Below are 20286 nucleotides of genomic sequence, written 5' to 3'. Positions count from 1 at the left end.
GTTCGTCCAGTATTAACAAGCACTGGGAGGCCGAGCTGGCAGCCCTGAAGGGAAACAATGCCAAACTGACAGCAGCTCTGCTGGAGTCCACAGCCAATGTCAAACAGTGGAAACAACAACTGGCTGCTTACCAGGAGGAGGCTGAGAGACTTCACAAACGGGTAAGACTGACTGACTTTATAAAGGGTTATAGAGAGAGACTACACAAACGGGTAAGACTTTTTAAAGTTATAGAGAGGATCACCGGGTGACTGACTGTTTATAATTATAAAAACGGTAAGACTGACTGACTTTATAAAGGGTTATAGAGAGAGACTACACAAACTAGTTAGTTAGGCTACACAAACGGGTAACAGACTTTATAAAGGGATACTAGAGCGAGGCTACGCAAACGGGTAACAGACTTTATAAAGGGATACTAGAGCGAGGCTACGCAAACGGGTAACAGACTTTATAAAGGGATACTAGAGCGAGGCTACGCAAACGGATCAGAATGGTTGCACAAAGAACATAAGAACTGTATGATTACCAACACTGTATGTCCTCAGGTGACAGAGCTGGAGTGTGTTAGTGGTCAGACGACAGTCATCAAATCCCAGAAGACTGAGCTCAACCAGACGATAGAAGAACTGGAGTCAGCATTAAAGGCCAAGGAGGAGGTGTGTGTGTGTGTGAACTGTATTTATGAGGGAGAAAGCGTACATGAGAGCCCTGTTACTGTATATTTTCTCTCCCTGCAGGAACTAGAGAGGTTGAAAGAGGAAGTAGAGAGTGCCAATGAGTTCCAGACTCAGAAGGAATCGCTAACACAGAAACTACAGGTGAGACCAATGAACAACACTACTGTATTGCACTGCACACCACTGGGCCTCATACACCTGCTTTCACTGCAGTGTGTGTGCGTTTGTGTTTGTTGGTTTGTGCGTGTTTGTCTTTGTGTGTGTTTGTCTATACAGTGCCTTGCAAAAGTATTCAGACCCCTTGGATTTCTTCACATTTTGTGTTACAAAGTGGGATTAAAATGGATTTAATTGTTATTTTTTGGTCAACAATCTACTCAAACTATTCTAATGTCAAAGTGGAAGAAGAATTGTCATGTTTTTAAGATTTATACAAATTTGATAACTTAAATATAGTCGTTGCATAAGTATTCAAGCCCTTTGTTTAGTGAAGCCTAAATTAGTTCAGGAGTAAAATTTGGCTTAACAAATCACATAATAACTTACATGGACTCACTGTGAGTGAAATAATAGGGGTTGACATGATTTTTGAATGACTACCCTTTCATCTGTCCCCCATACAGTACATACAACATCTGTCCCCCATACAGTACATACAACATCTGTCCCCCATACAGTACATACAACATCTGTCCCCCATACAGTACATACAACATCTGTCCCCCATACAGTACATACAACATCTGTCCCCCATACAGTACATACAACATCTGTCCCCCATACAGTATATACAACATCTGTCCCCCATACAGTACATACAACATCTGTCCCCCATACAGTACATACAACATCTGTCCCCCATACAGTATATACAACATCTGTCCCCCATACAGTACATACAACATCTGTCCCCCATACAGTACATACAACATCTGTCCCCCATACAGTACATACAACATCTGTAAGGTCCCTCAGTCAAGTTTTGAATTTCAAGCACAGATTCAACTACAAAGCCTCCTAAAGAAGGCCAGTGATTGGTAACAAATCAGACATTGAATATCCCTTTAAGCATGGTCAAGTTAATAATTATGCTGTGGATTATGTATTAAACCACCCAGACACATCAAAGATACAGTTGTTCTTCTGAACTGAGCTGCAGGACAGGAATGAAACTGCTCAGGGATGTTACATGGTGATTTTAGAACAGTTAGAGTTCAATGGCTGTGATGGGAGAAAGCTGAGGATGGATCAACAACATTGTAGTGACTCCACAATAATGACTTAAATGACAGTGAAAAGAAGAATACAAATATACAGAATACAAAAAATTCTAAACATGCATCTTTTGTGAAACAAGGCACTAAAGTAATACTGCAAGTAAACAAACAAGGCAAAGGAATACACTTTTTGGCCTAAATGCAAAGCCTTATGTTTGGGGCAAATCCAACACCACACATCACTGAGTAACTGCTTCCTTGTTTTCAAGCATGGTGGTGGCTGCATCATGGATGGTATGGGTATGCTTGACATTGGCAAATACTGTGGAGTATTTCAGGACAAAAATAAATGGGATGGAGCTAAGCACAGGCAAAATCCTAGAGGACAATAACCTGCAACCCAAGGCCAAATCTACACTGGAGTTGGTTACCAACAAGATAGTGAATGTTCCTGACTGGTTACAGTTTTGACTTAAATCTGCTTGAAAATCTATGGCAAGACTTGAAAATTGCTGTCTAGCCATGATCCCCAACACCTTGACACAGCTGCGTTACATTTACATTTACATTTTAGTCATTTAGCAGACGCTCTTATCCAGAGCGACTTACAGTTAGTGAGTGCATATATATATATATATATATATATATATATATATATATATATATATATATATATATATATATATATGTATATATGTGTAAATGTGTGGCGAGAACAAGTATTTGATACACTGCCGATTTTGCAGGTTTTCCTACTTACAAAGCATGTAGTGGTCTGTCATTTTTATCATAGGTACACTTCAACTGTGAGAGACGGAAACAAAAATCCAGAAAATCACATTGTATGATTTTTAAGTAATTAATTTGCATTTTATTGCATGACATAAGTATTTGATCACCTACCAACCAGTAAGAATTCCGGCTCTCACAGACCTGTTAGTTTTTCTTTAAGAAGCCCTCCTGTTCTCCACTAATTACCTGTATTAACTGCACCTGTTTGAACTCGTTACCTGTATAAAAGACGCCTGTCCACACACTCAATCAAACAGACTCCAACCTCTCCACAATGGCCAAGACCAGAGAGCTGTGTAAGGACATCAGGGATAAAATTGTAGACCTGCACAAGGCTGGGATGGGTTACAGGACAATAGGCAAGCAGCTTGGTGAGAAGGCAACAACTGTTGGCGGAATTATTAGAAAATGGAAGAAGTTCAAGATGACGGTCAATCACCCTCGGTCTGGGGCTCCATGCAAGATCTCACCTCGTGGGGCATCAATGATCATGAGGAAGGTGAGGATCAGCCCAGAACTACCGGCAGGACCTGGTCAATGACCTGAAGAGAGCTGGGACCACAGTCTCAAAGAAAACCATTAGTAACACACTCGCCGTCATGGATTAAAATCCTGCAGCGCACGCAAGGTCCCCCTGCTCAAGCCAGCGCATGTCCAGGCCCGTTTGAAGTTTGCCAATGACCATCTGGATGATCCAGAGGAGGAATGGGAGAAGGTCATGTGGTCTGATGAGACAAAAATAGAGCTTTTTGTTCTAAACTCCACTCGCCGTGTTTGGAGGAAGAAGGATGAGTACAACCCCAAGAACACCATCCCAACCATGAAGCATGGAGGTGGAAACATCATTCTTTGGGGATGCTTTTCTGCAAAGGGGACAGGACGACTGCACTGTATTGAAGGGAGGATGGATGGGGCCATGTATGGTGAGATCTTGGCTAACAACCTCCTTCCCTCAGTAAGAGCATTGAAGATGGGTCGTGGCTGGGTCTTCCAGCATGACAACGACCCGAAACACACAGCCAGGGCAACTAAGGAGTGGCTCCATAAGAAGCATCTCAAGATCCTGGAGTGGCCTAGCCAGTCTCCAGACCTGAACCCAATATAAAATCTTTGGAGGGAGCTGAAAGTCCGTATTGCCCAGCGACAGCCCCGAAACCTGAAGGATCTGGGGAAGGTCTGTATGGAGGAGTGGGCCAAAATCCCTGCTGCAGTGTGTTTAAACCTGGTCAAGACCTAGAGGAAACATATGATCTCTGTAATTGCAAACAAAGGTTTCTGTACCAAATATTAAGTTCTGCTTTTCTGATGTATCAAATACTTATGTCATGCAATAAAATGCAAATTAATTACTTAAAAATCATACAATGTGATTTTCTGGATTTTTGTTTTAGATTCCATCTCTCACAGTTGAAGTGTACCTATGATAAAAATTACAGACCACTACATGCTTTGTAAGTAGGAAAACCTGCAAAATCGGCAGTGTATCAAATACTTATTCTCCCCACTGTATATGTAGTTAGTGAGTGCATACATTTTATTTATATTTTTTTGTCATACTGGCCCCCCGTGGGAATCGAACCCACAACCCTGGCGTTGCAAACGCCATGCTCTACCAACTGAGCTACATCCCTGCCGGCCATTCCCTCCCCTACCCAGGACGACGCTGGGCCAATTGTGCGCCGCCCCATGGGTCTCCCGGTCGCGGCCGGCTACGACAGAGCCTGGATTCGAACCAGGATCTCTAGTGGCACAGCTAGCACTGCGATGCAGTGCCTTAGACCACTGCGCCACTCGGGAAAGGTGCAAAAGGTGTTTATAACATATATTGACTCAGGGAGATTTTAGTTATTTAGTTTATATTAATCTAAATAATAAGTAAAAAATCTTCCACTTTGACTTTACATAGTATTTTGTGTAGATTGTTGACAAAAAAGTGACAACCCCCTAGAGTCAATTGACGCACTGGTACGTCAATCTAAGTTACATAAAACAATCCCTATAAAAATGTCAGTTTACAGTGCATTCGGTAAGTATTCAGACCCCTTGACTTTTTCCACATTTGGTTACGGTACAGCCTTATTCTAAAATTGATGAAATAGTTTTTCCACTTCATACAGTGGCTTGCGAAAGTATTCAACCCCCTTGGCATTTTTCCTATTTTGTTACCGTACAACCTGGAATTAAAATAGATTTTTTGGGGGTTTGTATCATTTGATTTACACAACATGCCTACCACTTTGAAGATGCAAAATATGTTTTGGGGTGAAAACAAGAAATAAGACAAAAAAACTGAAAACTTGAGCGTGCATAACTATTCACCCCCCCAAAGTCAATACTTTGTAGAGCCACCTTTTGCAGCAATTACAGCTGCAAATCTCTTGGGGTATGTCTCTATAAGCTTGGCACATCTAGCCACTGGGATTTTTGCCCATTCTTCAAGGCAAAACTGCTCCAGCTCCTTCAAGTTGGATGGGTGCTGTACACCAGCTGAAATCTTTAAGTCATACCACAGATTCTCAATTGGATTGAGGTCTGGGCTTTGACTAGGCCATTCCAAAACATTTAAATGTTTCCCCTTAAACCACTCGAGTGTTGCTTTAGCAGTATGCTTAGGGCTGGAACCTCCGTCCCAGTCTCAAATCTCTGAAAGACTGAAACAGGTTTCCCTCAAGAATTTCCCTGTATTTAACGACATCTATCATTCCTTCAATTCTGACCAGTTTCCCAGTCCCTGCCGATGGAAAAACATCCCCACAGCATGATGCTGCCACCACCATGCTTCACTGTGGGGATGGTGTTCTCTGGGTGATGAGAGGTGTTGGGTTTGCGCCAGACGTAGCGTTTTCCTTGATGGCCAAAAAGCTCAATTTTAGTCTCATCTGACCAGAGTACCTTTTTCCATATGTTTGGGGAGTCTCCCACATGCCTTTTGGCGAACACCAAATGTGTTTGCTTATTTTTTTCTTTAAGCAATGGCTTTTTTCTGTCCACTCTTCCGTAAAGCCCAGCTCTGTGGAGTGTACGGCTTAAAGTGGTCCTATGGACAGATACTCCAATCTCCTCTGTGGAGCTTTGCAGCTCCTTCAGGGTTATCTTTGGTCTCTGTTGCCTCTCTGATTAATGCCCTCCTTGCCTGATCCGTGAGTTTTGGTAGGCGGCCCTCTCTTGGCAGATTTTTTGTTGTGCTGTATTCTTTCCATTTTTTAATAATGGATTTAATGGTGCTCCATGGGATGTTAAAAGTTTCAGATATTTTTTTATAACCCAACCCTGATCTGTACTTCTTCACAACTTTGTCCCTGACCTGTTTGGAGAGCTCCTTGGTCTTCATGGTGCCGCTTGCTTGGTGGTGCCCTTTGCTTAGTGTTTTTGTTTTATCCGCTGCTGATTTTGTACGTTTGCCCACTGACAAAGAAGTGATCAGTCTATAATTTTAATGGTAGGTTTATTTGAACAGGTAGAGACAGAATAACAACAACAAAAATCCAGAAAAACGCATGTCAAAAATGTTATAAATTGATTTGCATTTTAATGAGGGAAATAAGTATTTGACCCCCTCTCAATCAGAAAGATTTCTGGCTCCCAGGTGTCTTTTATACAGGTAACGAGCTGAGATTAGGAGCACACTCTTAAAGGGAGTGCTCCTAATCTCAGTTTGTTACCTGTATAAAAGACACCTGTCCACAGAAGCAATCAATCAATCAGATTCCAAACTCTCCACCATGGCCAAGACCAAAGAGCTTTCCAAGGATGTCAGGGACAAGATTGTAGACCTACACAAGGCTGGAATGGACTACAAGACCATCGCCAAGCAGCTTGGTGAGAAGGTGACAACAGTTGGTGTGATTATTCGCAAATGGAAGAAACACAAAAGAACTGTCAATCTCCCTCGGCCTGGGGCTCCATGCAAGATCTCACCTCGTGGAGTTGCAATGATCATGAGAACGGTGAGGAATCAGCCCAGAACTACACAGGAGGATCTTGTCAATGATCTCAAGGCAGCTGGGACCATAGTCACCAAGAAAACAATTGGTAACACACTACGCCGTGAAGGACTGAAATCCTGCAGCGCCCGCAAGGTCCCCCCTGCTCAAGAAAGCACATATACAGGCCCGTCTGAAGTTTGCCAATGAACATCTGAATGATTCAGAGGAGAACTGGGTGAAAGAGTTGTGGTCAGATGAGACCAAAATCGAGCTCTTTGGCATCAACTCAACACGCCGTGTTTGGAGGAGGAGGAATGCTGCCTATGACCCCAAGAACACCATCCCCACCGTCAAACATGGAGGTGGAAATATTATGCTTTGGGGGTGTTTTTCTGCTAAGGGGACAGGACAACTTCACCGCATCAAAGGGACGATGGACGGGGCCATGTACTGTCAAATCTTGGGTGAGAACCTCCTTCCCTCAGCCAGGGCATTGAAAATAGGTTGTGGATGGGTATTCCAGCATGACAATGACCCAAAACACACGGCCAAGGCAACAAAGGAGTGGCTCAAGAAGAAGCACATTAAGGTCCTGGAGTGGTCTAGCCAGTCTCCAGACCTTAATCCCATAGAAAATCTGTGGAGGGAGCTGAAGGTTCGAGTTGCCAAACGTCAGCCTCGAAACCTAAATGACTTGATCTGCAAAGAGGAGTGGGACAAAATCCCTCCTGAGATGTGTGCAAACCTGGTGGCCAACTACAAGAAATGTCTGACCTCTGTGATTGCCAACAAGGGTTTTGCCACCAAGTACTAAGTCATGTTTTGCAGAGGGGTCAAATACTTATTTCCCTCATTAAAATGCAAATCAATTTATAAAATGTTTGACATGCGTCTTTCTGGATTTTTTTGTTTGTTATTCTGTCTCTCACTGTTCAAATAAACCTACCATTAAAATTATAGACTGATCATGTCTTTGTCAGTGGGCAAACGTACAAAATCAGCAGGGGATCAAATACTTTTTTTCCTCACTGTATATACTGAGATCATGTGGCACTTAGATTGCACACAGGTGGACTTTATTTAACTAATTATGTGACTTCTGAAAGTAATTGGTTGCACCAGATCTTATTTAGGGGCTTTATAGCAAAGGGGGTGAATACATATGCATGCACCACTCTTCCGTTATTTATTTATTTTGCATTTTTTGAAACAAGTAATATTTTTCACTTCACCAATTTGGACTATTTCTGTGTATGTCCGTTACATGAAATCCAAATAAAAAATCAATTTAAATTACAGGTTGTAATGCAACAAAATAGGAAAAACGCCAAGGGGGATGAATACATTTTTACATTTTAGTCATTTAGCAGACGCTCTTATCCAGAGCGATTTACAGTTAGTGAATGCATACATTTTCATACTGGCCCCCCGTGGCAAACGAACCCACAACCCTGGCGTTGCAAGTGCCATGCTCTACCAACTGAGCTACAGGGGACCTGTATCTAAGTTTTGCATATTTAGTAAAAATAACTAACGGGAATATCACATTTTACATAAGTATTCAGACCCTTTACTCAGTACTTTGTTGAAGCACCTTTGGCAGCGATTACAGCTTTGAGTCTCCTTGGGTATGACACTACAAGCTTGGCACACCAGTATTTGGGGAGTTTCTTCCATTCTTCTCTGCAGATCCTCTCAAGCTCTGTCAGGTTGGATGGGGAGCGTCGCTGCACAGCTATTTTCAGGTCTCTCCAGAAATGTTAGATTTAAGTTAGGTTTAAGTCCGGGCTCTGGCTATGCCACTCAAGGATGTTCAGAGACTTGTCCCGAAGCCACTCCTGCATTGTCTTGGCTGTGTGCTTAGGGTCATTGTCCTGTTGGAACGTGAACCTTCGCCCCCAGTCTGAGGTCCTGAGTGCTCTGGAGCCGGTTTTCATCAAGGATCTCTCTGTACTTTGATCCGTTCATCTTTCCCTCGATTCTGACTAGTCTCCCAGTCCCTGCCGCTGAAAAACATCCCGACAGCATGATGCTGCCACCACCATGCTTCACCGTAGGGATGGTGCCACTTTTCCTCAAGACGTGGCGCTTGGCATTCAGGCCAAAGAGTTCAATCTTGGTTTCATCAGACCAGAGAATCTTGTTTCTCATGGTCTTAGAGTCCTTTAGGTGCAAACTCCGAGGGCTGTCATGTGCCTTTTACTGAGGAGTGGCTTCCGTCTGGCAACTCTACCATAAAGGCCTGATTGGTGGAGTGCTGCAGAGATGGTTGTCCTTCTGGAAGGTTCTCCCATCTCCACAGAGGAACTCTGGAGCTCTGTCAGAGTGACCATCGGGTTCTTGGTCACCTCCATGACCAAGGCCCTTCTCCCCCGATTGCTCAGTTTGGCTGGGCGGCCAGCTCTCGGAAGGGTCTTGGTGGTTCCAAACTTCTTCCATTTAAGAATGATGGAGGCCACTATGTTCTTGGGGACCTTCAATGCTGCAGAAATGTTTTGGTACCATTCCCCAGATCTGTGCCTCGACATAATCCGGTCTCTGAGCTTTACGGACAATTCCTTCGACCTCAAGGCTTGATTTATGCTCTGACATGCAATGTCAACTGTGGGACCTTATATAGACAGGTGTGTGCCTTTCCAAATCATTTCCAATCAATTGAATTTACCACAGGTAGACTCTAATCACGTTGTAGAAACATCTCAAGGATGATCAATGGAAACCGGATGCACCTGAGCTCAATTTCGAGTCTCATAGAAAAGGGTCTGGTTGAGAGAATGCCAATAGTGTGCAAAGCTGTCATCAAGGCAAAGGGTGGCTACTTTGAAGAATCTGACATTTAGATTTGTTTAAAACTTTTTTGGTTACTACATGATTCCATATGTGTTCTTTCATCATTTTGATGTCTTCACTATTATTCTACAATGTAGAAAATAGTACAAATAAAGAAAAACCCTTGAATGATTAGGTGTGTCCAAACTTTTGAGTGGTACTGTATAGATTTTTTATTTAGGACAAACACTTTAAAACCTTGTTTGTTATGATTTAATGTTTTGATTGTACTTTTTGACATTAATGAATGTGTTATTCAATGCATTTCTATGGGCTTTAGTAAAGGCCAAAATCTATATTTTATCCAATAATTGATACCTAAAGGGGTCCTAAAATTCAAAATCAAATAGCTAAATGATCCATAGTTTGACCATCTTAAAACAATTCCATATGTCAGTTTAGGATCCCCCCCCTCCCAGCGTCTTAGACTCATATATATATATATATATATATATACAATTTGTACATTATCCAGAGCGACTTACAGTAGTGAGTGGATGCATTTTCATTTGTACTGGTCCCCCGTGGGAATCAAACCCACAACCATGGCGTTGCAAGTGCCATGCTCTACCAACTGAGCCACACAGGACTAATTTAATCCCACTTTTTAACACAATAAAATGTGAAGAAATCCAAGGGGTATTAATATTTTTGCAAGCCACTGTATTTGTGTTTTGCTGTGCACACGTTAACACAACCTCCCCCCTCCTCTACTCCACCCCCAGGAGACGGAGGAGAGGAACCAGACATTGGAGGCCCAGCTGGGGGAGTTGGAGCTGCGTCTGGAGGGCAGTCAGCTGGAGAGCGAGGCCTTCAGGAAGAGTCTGCGGTCCCTGCTGGAACTGCTGGACGGGAAGATCTTTGAGCTGACAGAGCTCCGAGACAGCCTGGCCAGACTCATCGAGGGCAGCAGCAGCTAGAGGAGACGAGAAGTGCTACGACAGAGTCCCCAAGTGGAGCACCATCACCACCATAATAACACAGTGACGGGAGAATGAATGCTAGTCAGTGCACGAGGGCACTGTACGAAAATATTCACACACTGTTATTAGGACATACACAGTCATTATTCTTCACTAACACCCACATAACCAAGCATGTGTTGATTATGCCACATGCTTTAACACAATTCTAAATAGATAGACTTGCTCACTTGGATTCTCTAGTTTTGGCTTATGTTAACTACATATTGCTGGTACACCTGTATACTATATGAACGTACTCACACACCTTACACACACACTTCAGAGGTCCTGTCGAGGCTTTGCCTGGGCCCTGCCTTCCATCTCTTCTCCTCTCTCCCTGTGGGATGTTCTTTACACATTACAGACTACAAGCTGCTCAAATATCTATTTTCTCTCTGCTTTTTTTGCCAAGTCTGGCTAGCATTCCATAGGAGAGGACGTTGAATATGGTGGGTTATTTTTCTTTGGGTTTTTCTTCCATTACAGACACTAACAGAAAAAGGAAGCCCTCATTTTCTATATTTATTTGGTGCAAAGTTCAGTTCAGTCATCCAGAGTTGCTGGTGGATGTTTTGTTTATTTGTTTAATCTTCGCTGTTGTCCACCATGCATTCAGGTCTGGTTTCTAACTATTATACATATACCAGTTTATTAGTCTATTGTTACTACAGTACTATTATTGCTCTGGTTACTATGGAGATATCATTGTCAGCCAAACGGACAGTCAGATTAGATGTGGTCATGGAGATGTAGACAGTCGTACTCACTGGTCCTTACAGCGTTTCACTGGACTCTACGGCCGTTCGCTCTGAGGCCCCATCTAACACTGGGCTAGGACTAAGGGTCAGAGGTCAGACAGATGACCTCCCAGTGACCTTGTTATTAAACGCTCCCAATGTCCTCCCTCCTATCACAACGTTTCCATGGAGATTAAAGAAGAAGGTGGCATTTTGTCCCAGATTGAGGACCGATCTGGGACAACCTTCTATATTAAATGAGCAATACAAAGAAGAGCGTCAAGAATAAAAATACACATTTTAGTCTCACTTTCAGGTATTTTCCTCCTCTTCTTGGAAATGTAAGGCGAGACAAGGTGGAAACAACGCCAACCCAAGGCCAGAAGCTGGGGTTTGGATCAGCAGTTACTACAAAAGTATTTCCTTTCTATAAACTTTTTTTATTACAAATACTAATATAACACATTTATAGTGCACTTGTGAAAATGGAATTGAATGTTTGGGTGAATCCAGAATGATTTTTATTTATTTTCCCTCCCCATGTTTCTGTTGCGACTTGAAGTGCAATGATTGATTGGTTCCTATGTTTTCCCTTAATTTATTATTCCAGATATATTATAACCACAGATTATGATAATTGTATGAAACAAATGGTTTTTGTTTGAACTTAATGATTTTCACTTACTCTTTTTATGTCTGGTATGTGGGTGTCAAGGTTTTTGTGGGAAAAAACTGGCAATATTTTTGAACTATTTATAAAGGAAATGGATTTATAGAGACCCTTGTGCATAGCAGGTGTGGTTTGCAGAGAGACTTTCTTTCCTTTTGCCAAATATGTTTTCCTGTACAGATTATGAATTTGGCTGACATTGCCTTTGGTACAAAGATGCATCAATGGTAGCTAACTACGGTACTTTTGTGGGGTTTACTATTGCCAAAACTCTGTGATAATGTATAAAAAATAAATAAACTATATACCTGAAGAACACTATTTAAGGGCTTGTTGGTTCTGGTATCTTTGAGAGACTGAATGGGGTTTCTGGGTTGGTTGATTTATCATAGCGTTTCAATTATGATCTGTACTATTTGAAAGGGAATAACGTTTGAGTAATAATTTAAAATGTTGATTATACCACATGCTTAAACAATTGTAATTGAGTTTATAGTAAAATAAACAAAACAAAAATGAAGGGTTGTCATTTTTCACTATCATCTGAATGCTGCTCGTTTTGTCTCTGTACCTTCTCTGTAGAGACCCAGTTCAGTTCCCATCCTGTCCTGATGCTTCAGTTCCCATCCTGTCCTGATGCTTCAGTTCCCATCCTGTCCTGATGCTTCAGTTCCCATCCTGTCCTGATGCTTCTTGTATAACATCACATCCACTCACTGCCTAAAAGGAGATTGTTTGGCTGTATTTTTATGAATTACTATTTGTGGTTGACGTCATGTGGACGTAAATGAGATGTGCTAGACCCAACAAAAATCTGGTTTGGCCAAAGGCTGAGTTGAGTTCACTGAGTTCTAATGGCTCTGTGATGCCAAGTCAAAGAACCGGACAGGAAGACATTTTGGTACTTGGTTTTATTTTGAAGGGAAAAAATAACTGGGATATATAAAGCAGTTAGGAATGCAATGACAGTAAAAGACCAGAGTAAAATGGAGAAAAAAAAACCATCTTAAGCACAATTTTTTTTATGGTATTGCTTTATAAATCCTTACTCCATTTCTTAAATCATGACGTTTTTTACTCAAATACTTAGGATGTTTTTAAGCATGCTGATGTATTTTCAGGATGTACACTTCATTACATTATAATACATTACATTTTTCAGTTCAATATAATATTGCACTTATCTAGTGACGGACTCATCTTCAAATCAGACCAGGCCAGCCACATGCATAAGGTCATACAAGTCAAAAAGGTTATAGGTCAAACTGTAGTGTTAGATAAATACATAAAGAAGAGATGGAAATGAATAATACATAAAATATTTTACAGATCATGTATAACAAAGATAGGTATAAAATAAACAAAATACAAAGACCCCAAATACAATGAGGAAGAAAACTGACTGAAAAATTGAAGTGATTTTCCAACAGACAGGTTTGTACTGTGTATGTCTACAGAGAACATGAGACAGGACTAGGACGGGGGCATCTCAATATACCTAAAATGGCTGCCTCTACAATCCTAGACTTCTCCTCATCTGCACTAAAAAATCTGTACAGTGGAAAGCTAATTCCTCTGAGTCATTCCACTGTGTTGCTGTCACCTACCCATCGTTTATAGATCAGTGCAGATGAAGGAGAAGAAGCCACTTCAGACTACAGAGACGCAGTCAGAGATATGCGGACGCTGCAGAAAGTCACAATTGTGTTTTGACCACTTGCCATGAAGACACAACATGAAGCATGAGCCCCATATGCTCAGCCCACTGACTCACTGTGGTTAGTTACCAGTACCACACCACTGGTGGATTCAGTGAGGTAAACGCACAGATAGAAATATAATGAATAGAGCTGACAAGATCCCTATTCTACATGACAGACAATCATTTCAGTTCTGCACCATACATTTCTATCTCTGAGCGTTTTTCAAGACCGGAAAAATACAGTACTACCACCTTTGACCTGGCCAAACGTCAACTTGGACAGCAGTTGTACACTCCTTCAGTTCATCATTCTCTCTTCAACATGTCCTTCATACTCAGTTAATCATTCTCTCTTCAACATGTCCTTCATACTCAGTGCATGATTCATTACAGTAAACATAGAGATTGTTCCTATAGGAAAAGTCTCAGTTTTGACACAGCTCTTAGATACAACACAGATAAAACAATCAGGTCTGGATAAAAAGGTGAAGCGACTCCACTGTAATAGTGGACTCATATGAAAAATTATATCAGTGAAAACAAAGCAGTGAAAAAAAAGAAAATAAACACTCCTAAATAAAAACGACCTTAAAAATAATGTAAAAGCACACTTTAAAAACCATCAACAGAAACAACACACTACATGATGGAATATGAGTATGGAATGAATGACACATGTCTGTGTAGAGCTGAACAGATCAGCTGGCTGTAAAGGGCACTGGTTTTACAGAGAACAATATCATCATGACTTCTCGACACCAGGGGTTGCCACGCTCACCCGCAGATGGCTGGACAGTGTGAGTGAAGGCTTTTTGTTCCAGCCAAACAATAACACCTTATTCTATGGGGGTTTGAATTAACATTAAAGAAAACACTCAATCCTGTCAAACGGAAAACAAACTCGCCACAGCAACCTAACCTCTCCAACCTCTTATAGTTCATTCTATATAAGGGATCCCAGAACCCTAGCTCTCCAGTCGGTGCACTGACAAGGAGCCTTACTCCCCCGCTTGGTCCAGGACAAAGAAGGAATCGAGTGAAGGAATTGCTTTTACATAGTGACTTTCATTACTAGGTTCTCAAAGTGCTTGACTTCATTTAGAGCGTGAGGAGTCAGCACAACACAGAAAGCCAGGAGCAAAGGCTAGTGGTCCATTACAAAGACAAGAAAAAATAGTAAGAAATAGCTAACATCTCTACTCAGGAAACATCTCTACTCAGCTTTCAGTCTGTCAATGTGGAACCAGAAATAGTAGATGGTAGTGGCTGAGATCAAAGGTCAGAGTCCCAGTCGGTGCCGGGCAGGCCCTCGTCCTCAGACTCCGACCAGGTGTGTGTATCTCGTATCTAGTTCTCCCAGTCGGTGCAGGGCAGGCCTTCGTCCTCAGACTCAGACTCAGGCGAAGCCTCCTTGATACGTCTCAGGGCTTCGTGGATGGAGCGGGTCAGAGCGTCGGCAGAGTGGGGGAACGAGCCCTTGGTGTGCCGCTGCTGGTCCGGCCGCGTCCGCACCTTCTTCAGCCGGACGCCCTGCCGGATTTGGGCCAGGATGTTGTTGCTCTCGTCATCGTCTGGGTCGGGGGCTAGGACTCTCAGCTCAGCCTTACGCAGGTGGAAGCTGCCTCTCTTCAGGGAGTTCAGGACCTCGTCCATGGGAGAACTCGCTGGAGAGATGGGAGAATGGAACAATGTAAAAAATCTAGTCAAGTTATAATTTTGATATATTCCTTTAAAATACAGGTAACAGTATGTTGTCATGTCTGACCTCTCCTCCATTGTGAGGAGTCCAGCGTGGCTGTCTTCTTCAGTTTCTTCCTGGCTGTCTGCAGCTGACTGCTGTCAAAGAACCGTGGGGAGAAGGGAGCCAGGGGGAGAGGCTCTGAATCCGACCCAGCCTTGGACTGCCGGACTGGGCTAGTGGGGTGAGCCCGCTCCCCTCCCTCACTGGAGAGGTCCTCTAAGGAAGGAGGGGGTGGGGGAGGAGGAGGGGGAGGGGGTGGAGGGGCAGAGGAGGGGAGTGCCGAGAGGGGAGATAGAGAGGAGACGGCAGAGCGAGGCCCAGTGGCGCCCCCTAGCGGGGGTAGAGAGACACTCTGGTAACCACAGGCATCAGAGGGTGGAACAGAGAGCTCAGGGAGGTCAACGGTGTCTGTCTGGACACTGGCAGCCAGGGTCTCAGGCCTCCTCGTTGGGGAGAGGGGAGAGGTGGTTTTCCTCCGGGAGTGGCCGTGGGACATATGCAGTCTGCTGGACTTCAAAGTCACCTGACCAGGGAAACGCTGCAACAGACAGAGAACCAACAGTTACAACATGGCCCGAGTCTAAACACATCGTCAACCTAAGATGTACTCAACATGAGAGATTTAGAGTGTGTTATTCAGAGGTAACTGTGTTCTCTCACCTGTTTGAAAATGCGTAGTCTGTCCAGAGTTCTCGATCTATCCAGACTCATTCTGGCATTACTCCTCGCCTCCTCTTCCTCCTGCTCCTCCCCTCGCTATGGAGAAACACAGATAGGATGAGGAACTCTATTCACCGTCATCCCCGTAACACTGAATGAACAAAAACACTAATGAAACATATCAGTGTACCTGTTGCAGTGCTTGATGGATCTGGTCGTCCTGACTACCTTGGCGTTGCTGTATCTTCTGGTTGTGGTTGATGATACAGATCTCCTGGTTATAGATAAATAAGACATATTACAGCCAACACATTCCAGGAGGATTGAAGTATTGGTTTTACTTTTCTACATATTTTTGTTCTCGAGGTAGGCTTTCATGGCTTTGATTGGTTAGTAAGTCCAGAGGTTAGCGTGTGATTGGTCAAGTAGGCTTGCTTAGCTTTGATTTGTTATTAAGTCCAGAGCTAAGCGTGTGATTGGTTGATTATTACCTTTTTGTTTTTAAGGTAGGCCTTCTTGGCGGTGATGCGTCCCCTGCGTGCCTCTAGCTGTCTGGTCCTCTGCTGCAGCTGGCTGAGCTTGTCTCTGAGTGGGGGAAGAGGGGCAGAGGGGTCCTCTACCCCCCGCATTGCATCAGGACTCTCATACGCATCATAGTACACCACCTCGTCCTGCCGCTCTGGGGAGGGAAGGGCACAGAGAGCTACACTGTTAGTAAACCTCACTAGTAGTGTTTCTACAGAGGCTCTGGAGCTGAGCAGTTAGAACAGGTCTAAGGGTTCATTAACAGTAACAGGTATAGATGTATAGTACTATTATGGACCAGTGATAGGTATGCGGAGGCTGGTGAGCTGGGCATTGAGCAGCAGTTCCTAGTCTGAATGTTCCTTAGCAGTAACAGGTATAAAGTGTATAGTATTACCCGTGATCTGTCTGCGGAGGCTGGTGAGCTGGGCGTTGAGCAGCAGTTCCTCACAGCGCAGCACCTCAGCCTGGATGTCATAGAGTTGCAGCTGGAGCTCATAGTACAGCGCCTCCATCTGGTCCAACCGCTGCATAGCATTCTCTCCCTCCTGCAGGCTCTGCATCTGAGACAGACAGACATAGATGGTCAGAAAGACAGACAGAGAGACAGAGTATTGTGTACCTCAGGGATGGACAACTTTGATGGGGGTGGGGGCCACAAAATATCTGAACTCATCATGAGCGGCCGCAGTTGATAGCGGGTCTGCGTACACACGTACATTTCGAAATTGCACCTTGGTTATTCTACTATTCTAACTGCAACAGTAAGTTGAGACCCGACTGAGTTTTTTTAGTTTTATTGATCCGAGGCCCTTCAAAAGGGGAGCCGCGGGCCGCCGCCAGTTGCCCATCCCTGGTGTACCTGATGTGTGGTAAGATAGCTGGTGTAACATGGCTGCTGTGGCATCATCCAGGTAGGTGATACACATTGGTGGTGGATGAGGCGTGGTTCCCCAATACAATGTGCTTTGAGCATCTTGAAAAATGCTATATAGCATTATCAGTACATCCCCTTTCAGGAAGTGTTTCCTCTGCTACATGCAGATCTCCTTGGCCCTCATCATTTGACAATTTTTTACTATAATAACAGTAGTAGTATAGTAATAGTATTAGTTGTAGTACTGTAATAAAGTAGTTATACCTCCTCTTTCAGGCCGTGTTTTCTCTGCTCCAGGCAGATCTCCTTGGCCCTCATCAGCTGCAGCGTTTCCTTGGAGACAGCGTACTGCAGACGCTCCATGCGGTCCACGGCTGCAGCCCACGTCGACTTGCCAAACTTCCTCTGGTCCACACGCATCCGCTCGTACACCGCTGCAACACACACACCCACAGAACAATTACTGTAAAACTTAAATGGGGGCGGCAGGTAGCTTAGCGGTTAAGAGCGTTGTGCCAGTAACCGAAAGGTCGCTGGTTCTAATCCCTGAGCCGACTAGGTGAAAAATCTGTCGATGTGCCCTTGAGCAAGGCACTTAACCCTAATTGCTCCTGTAAGTCGCTCTGGATAAGAGCGTCTGCTAAATGACTAAAATGTAAATGTAAATGTTAAATGAATAGCTTGGGCGTTTATTTGCTTAAATCACAGAACACAACAGGCGCTTATTAGAGACTGGCATCTATTTGAGCCAGGCGTCTATTTCCTTTGTGCACACAGCTTTTGCTTATTTGCATAGTTAATAGTTTTATTCCAGCATTCACTTCCAGCATTTTTTATCAATTTCTTCATTTCCTGCACTAATGTGTTATCATTTACACACCGTGTCACATTTATTTTGTCTTAGTATGCCTCTATTATTTTTCTTTTACTAAACATTTCCTTGACAGAATACTTATTCTCTTCTGACTGTGCATTTCCGGCAGTTCTTACTTTCACCACTAGAGGGAGATCTTCCGATTTCTAGGGGTTTGTCCTGCCTAAGTTGTTTTTGCGCTTGCCAGTTAGCTAGCAGTTCTCAGCTGTTAGCAGCCAATGGCTAGAAGTTTTTTTACTGGAGATAAAAACATTTTGGGGGATAGTTATAGAGTTTGTAGTCAGTGTGGAGCCAGTGGATAGTTGGGTTATGGTTAGTTTGGGGATTCTGGGAGAGCAGTTTAAAGCCTGGAGATTATGGTCTGACTGAGTGAGTGTTGGTTAATGGGCTGATCTGCTATGTGGATAATTCATGGCTCTGGAGTTTGTCTGTACAGAGTTTGTGTGTGTTTATGTGTTTCTCTGTGTGTTTCTCTATAGGCGCGTTCACACCTTAGCCCAGGGGCTAAGGGAGATTTTAGCTCAGGGCTAAGCGAGTGTTCACACTTGCACATTCTAAGGTGGGCTAGCACCAACCTTAGCCCAGGGCTAGCTGGTCCTGCTTCGGAGCAGGGTTAGCATCGACTTTTCGGGGTTAGCCCCAGAAAAACAGTGCCAAACTAGCAAGTGTGAAACTAGGTCAAGAACAACACCTAGAATGATCACTGTCCAATCACAAAAGCGAAACTTCCACTTAATTTACATTTGCTCGTGAGGCCTGTAATACGTTCTGCACGTTATTATGAGAAGTAAATTCATACTATTTAATCCTAACATTTTGCCTAACAAAAATGGTTGCTATGCAGGCTGGCTAAGGTCTTCTCACTTAGCCAACTAAAGCTACAAACTCTACAGCTAGAAGGGCAGCAAACACTAAATTTTCCTCTGTTTTCATAGCTTTTCTATTGACATTTAATTGCATATATCTATGATAATAATATTGTTGCATGATTTCGCCTGGATCAGAAAAGTTGATGTCTCGTTCGTTCACTGCATTCTCTGTACAGGGGCGAGATATAATTTAAAAAGTGAAACATTGTTTCCGATGTCGGACAGGCAGACAGCAATGTTTATACAAACCATCATTGTCGGAAATCAAAAGCTAGGCCAGAAGCACCAGGAAATATTGTGTTAATAAATGACTTATTGCTTATAATATTGGATCATGTGTCGGAGATGTTGGTCGCATGTTGTGTTTGTCCGTTAGCCCAGGGCTTTGGAATTCAAGTGTGAATCCTTAGCCCAGGGCTAAAGCTTAGCCCAGGGTTAACAAATGCTTGTGTGAACACAGGCTAAGCTAGCCCAGGGCCAGTCTAGCCTGGAGCTAAGATATCCCGGGGCTAAAACAATGCCAGTGTGAAAAGGCTTTATGTGTGTGAGTGTGTGTGTGTGTGTGCGTGTGTACCTTTCTGAGCCCTGGCGGTAGTCTCAAAGAACTTGACGGTAAGGTCCTGTATGGAGAGGACGGCAGCGTGAGCCTTCCTCGTCCACTCCTCATCCTCCCTCCTCAGCCCCTCCACACGACGAGGCCCCAGACGCTCCGTAGCCAAGGAGATCTGACAGAGGGGACAAAGGTCAATAGGGGTCACGCAAAGGTCAAATCAATCATTTTTATTCATATATTATCCCAGAGGGAAATATGGTGTGCCCGTCCAGCAGTATAAAACAAAGGGATTGGATTAATAAATGAAAGTCAAACTATCGCACATTGATACATCGAGAAATTAAGACCATACAAATAGTGATTAATTGAGGATTTAACCTCTACGGGATCGGTGTCCCGTATATGGGACGGTTGAGCAAACGTGCGCTAATGTGATTAGCATGACTGTTGTAAGTAACAGCAAACTTTCCAGGACATAGACATGTCTTATATGGGCAGAAAGCTTTAACTCTTGTTAATCTAACTGCACTGTCCAATTTACAGTAGCTATTACAGTGAAAAAATACCATGCTATTGTTTGAGGATAGTGCACACCAACAAAAAACGTATCACGGCAACTAGTTTGATACATTCACCTCTGATGGAAAATCATGTACTTACATTCAGTAA

General features: G+C 43.3%; 2 protein-coding genes across 3 annotated transcripts in view; one reads left to right on the top strand and one right to left on the bottom strand.

Moving 5' to 3' along the window:
• The window catches only part of LOC121582650 (homer protein homolog 1), a 31215-nt gene extending 18879 nt beyond the window's left edge, over nucleotides 1–12336 (top strand). For both annotated transcript variants that reach the window (XM_041898620.2, XM_041898621.2), the window contains 4 exons: nucleotides 2–161; nucleotides 549–659; nucleotides 741–821; nucleotides 10170–12336. In XM_041898620.2, coding sequence (XP_041754554.1) covers nucleotides 2–161; nucleotides 549–659; nucleotides 741–821; nucleotides 10170–10364 — 547 coding nt within the window. In that variant the 3' untranslated portion in view covers nucleotides 10365–12336. The remainder of the gene's footprint in view (nucleotide 1; nucleotides 162–548; nucleotides 660–740; nucleotides 822–10169) is intronic.
• Nucleotides 12337–12708: 372 nt separating this feature from the next.
• Nucleotides 12709–20286, bottom strand: part of LOC121583508 (junction-mediating and -regulatory protein) — a 61149-nt gene continuing 53571 nt past the window's right edge. The window contains exons 3-10 of the mRNA XM_045225106.1: nucleotides 19639–19789; nucleotides 17586–17755; nucleotides 16842–17007; nucleotides 16411–16598; nucleotides 16110–16193; nucleotides 15920–16015; nucleotides 15284–15797; nucleotides 12709–15182 (exon numbers count right to left, since the gene is read on the bottom strand). Coding sequence (XP_045081041.1) covers nucleotides 14866–15182; nucleotides 15284–15797; nucleotides 15920–16015; nucleotides 16110–16193; nucleotides 16411–16598; nucleotides 16842–17007; nucleotides 17586–17755; nucleotides 19639–19789 — 1686 coding nt within the window. The 3' untranslated portion in view covers nucleotides 12709–14865. The remainder of the gene's footprint in view (nucleotides 15183–15283; nucleotides 15798–15919; nucleotides 16016–16109; nucleotides 16194–16410; nucleotides 16599–16841; nucleotides 17008–17585; nucleotides 17756–19638; nucleotides 19790–20286) is intronic.

This window comes from Coregonus clupeaformis, chromosome 15, assembly GCF_020615455.1.
Source record: "Coregonus clupeaformis isolate EN_2021a chromosome 15, ASM2061545v1, whole genome shotgun sequence".
In the NCBI taxonomy this organism is placed as follows: domain Eukaryota; kingdom Metazoa; phylum Chordata; class Actinopteri; order Salmoniformes; family Salmonidae; genus Coregonus; species Coregonus clupeaformis.
Note: the sequence above shows the minus strand (reverse complement) of the source record. Positions and strands in the feature narration are given on the sequence as shown.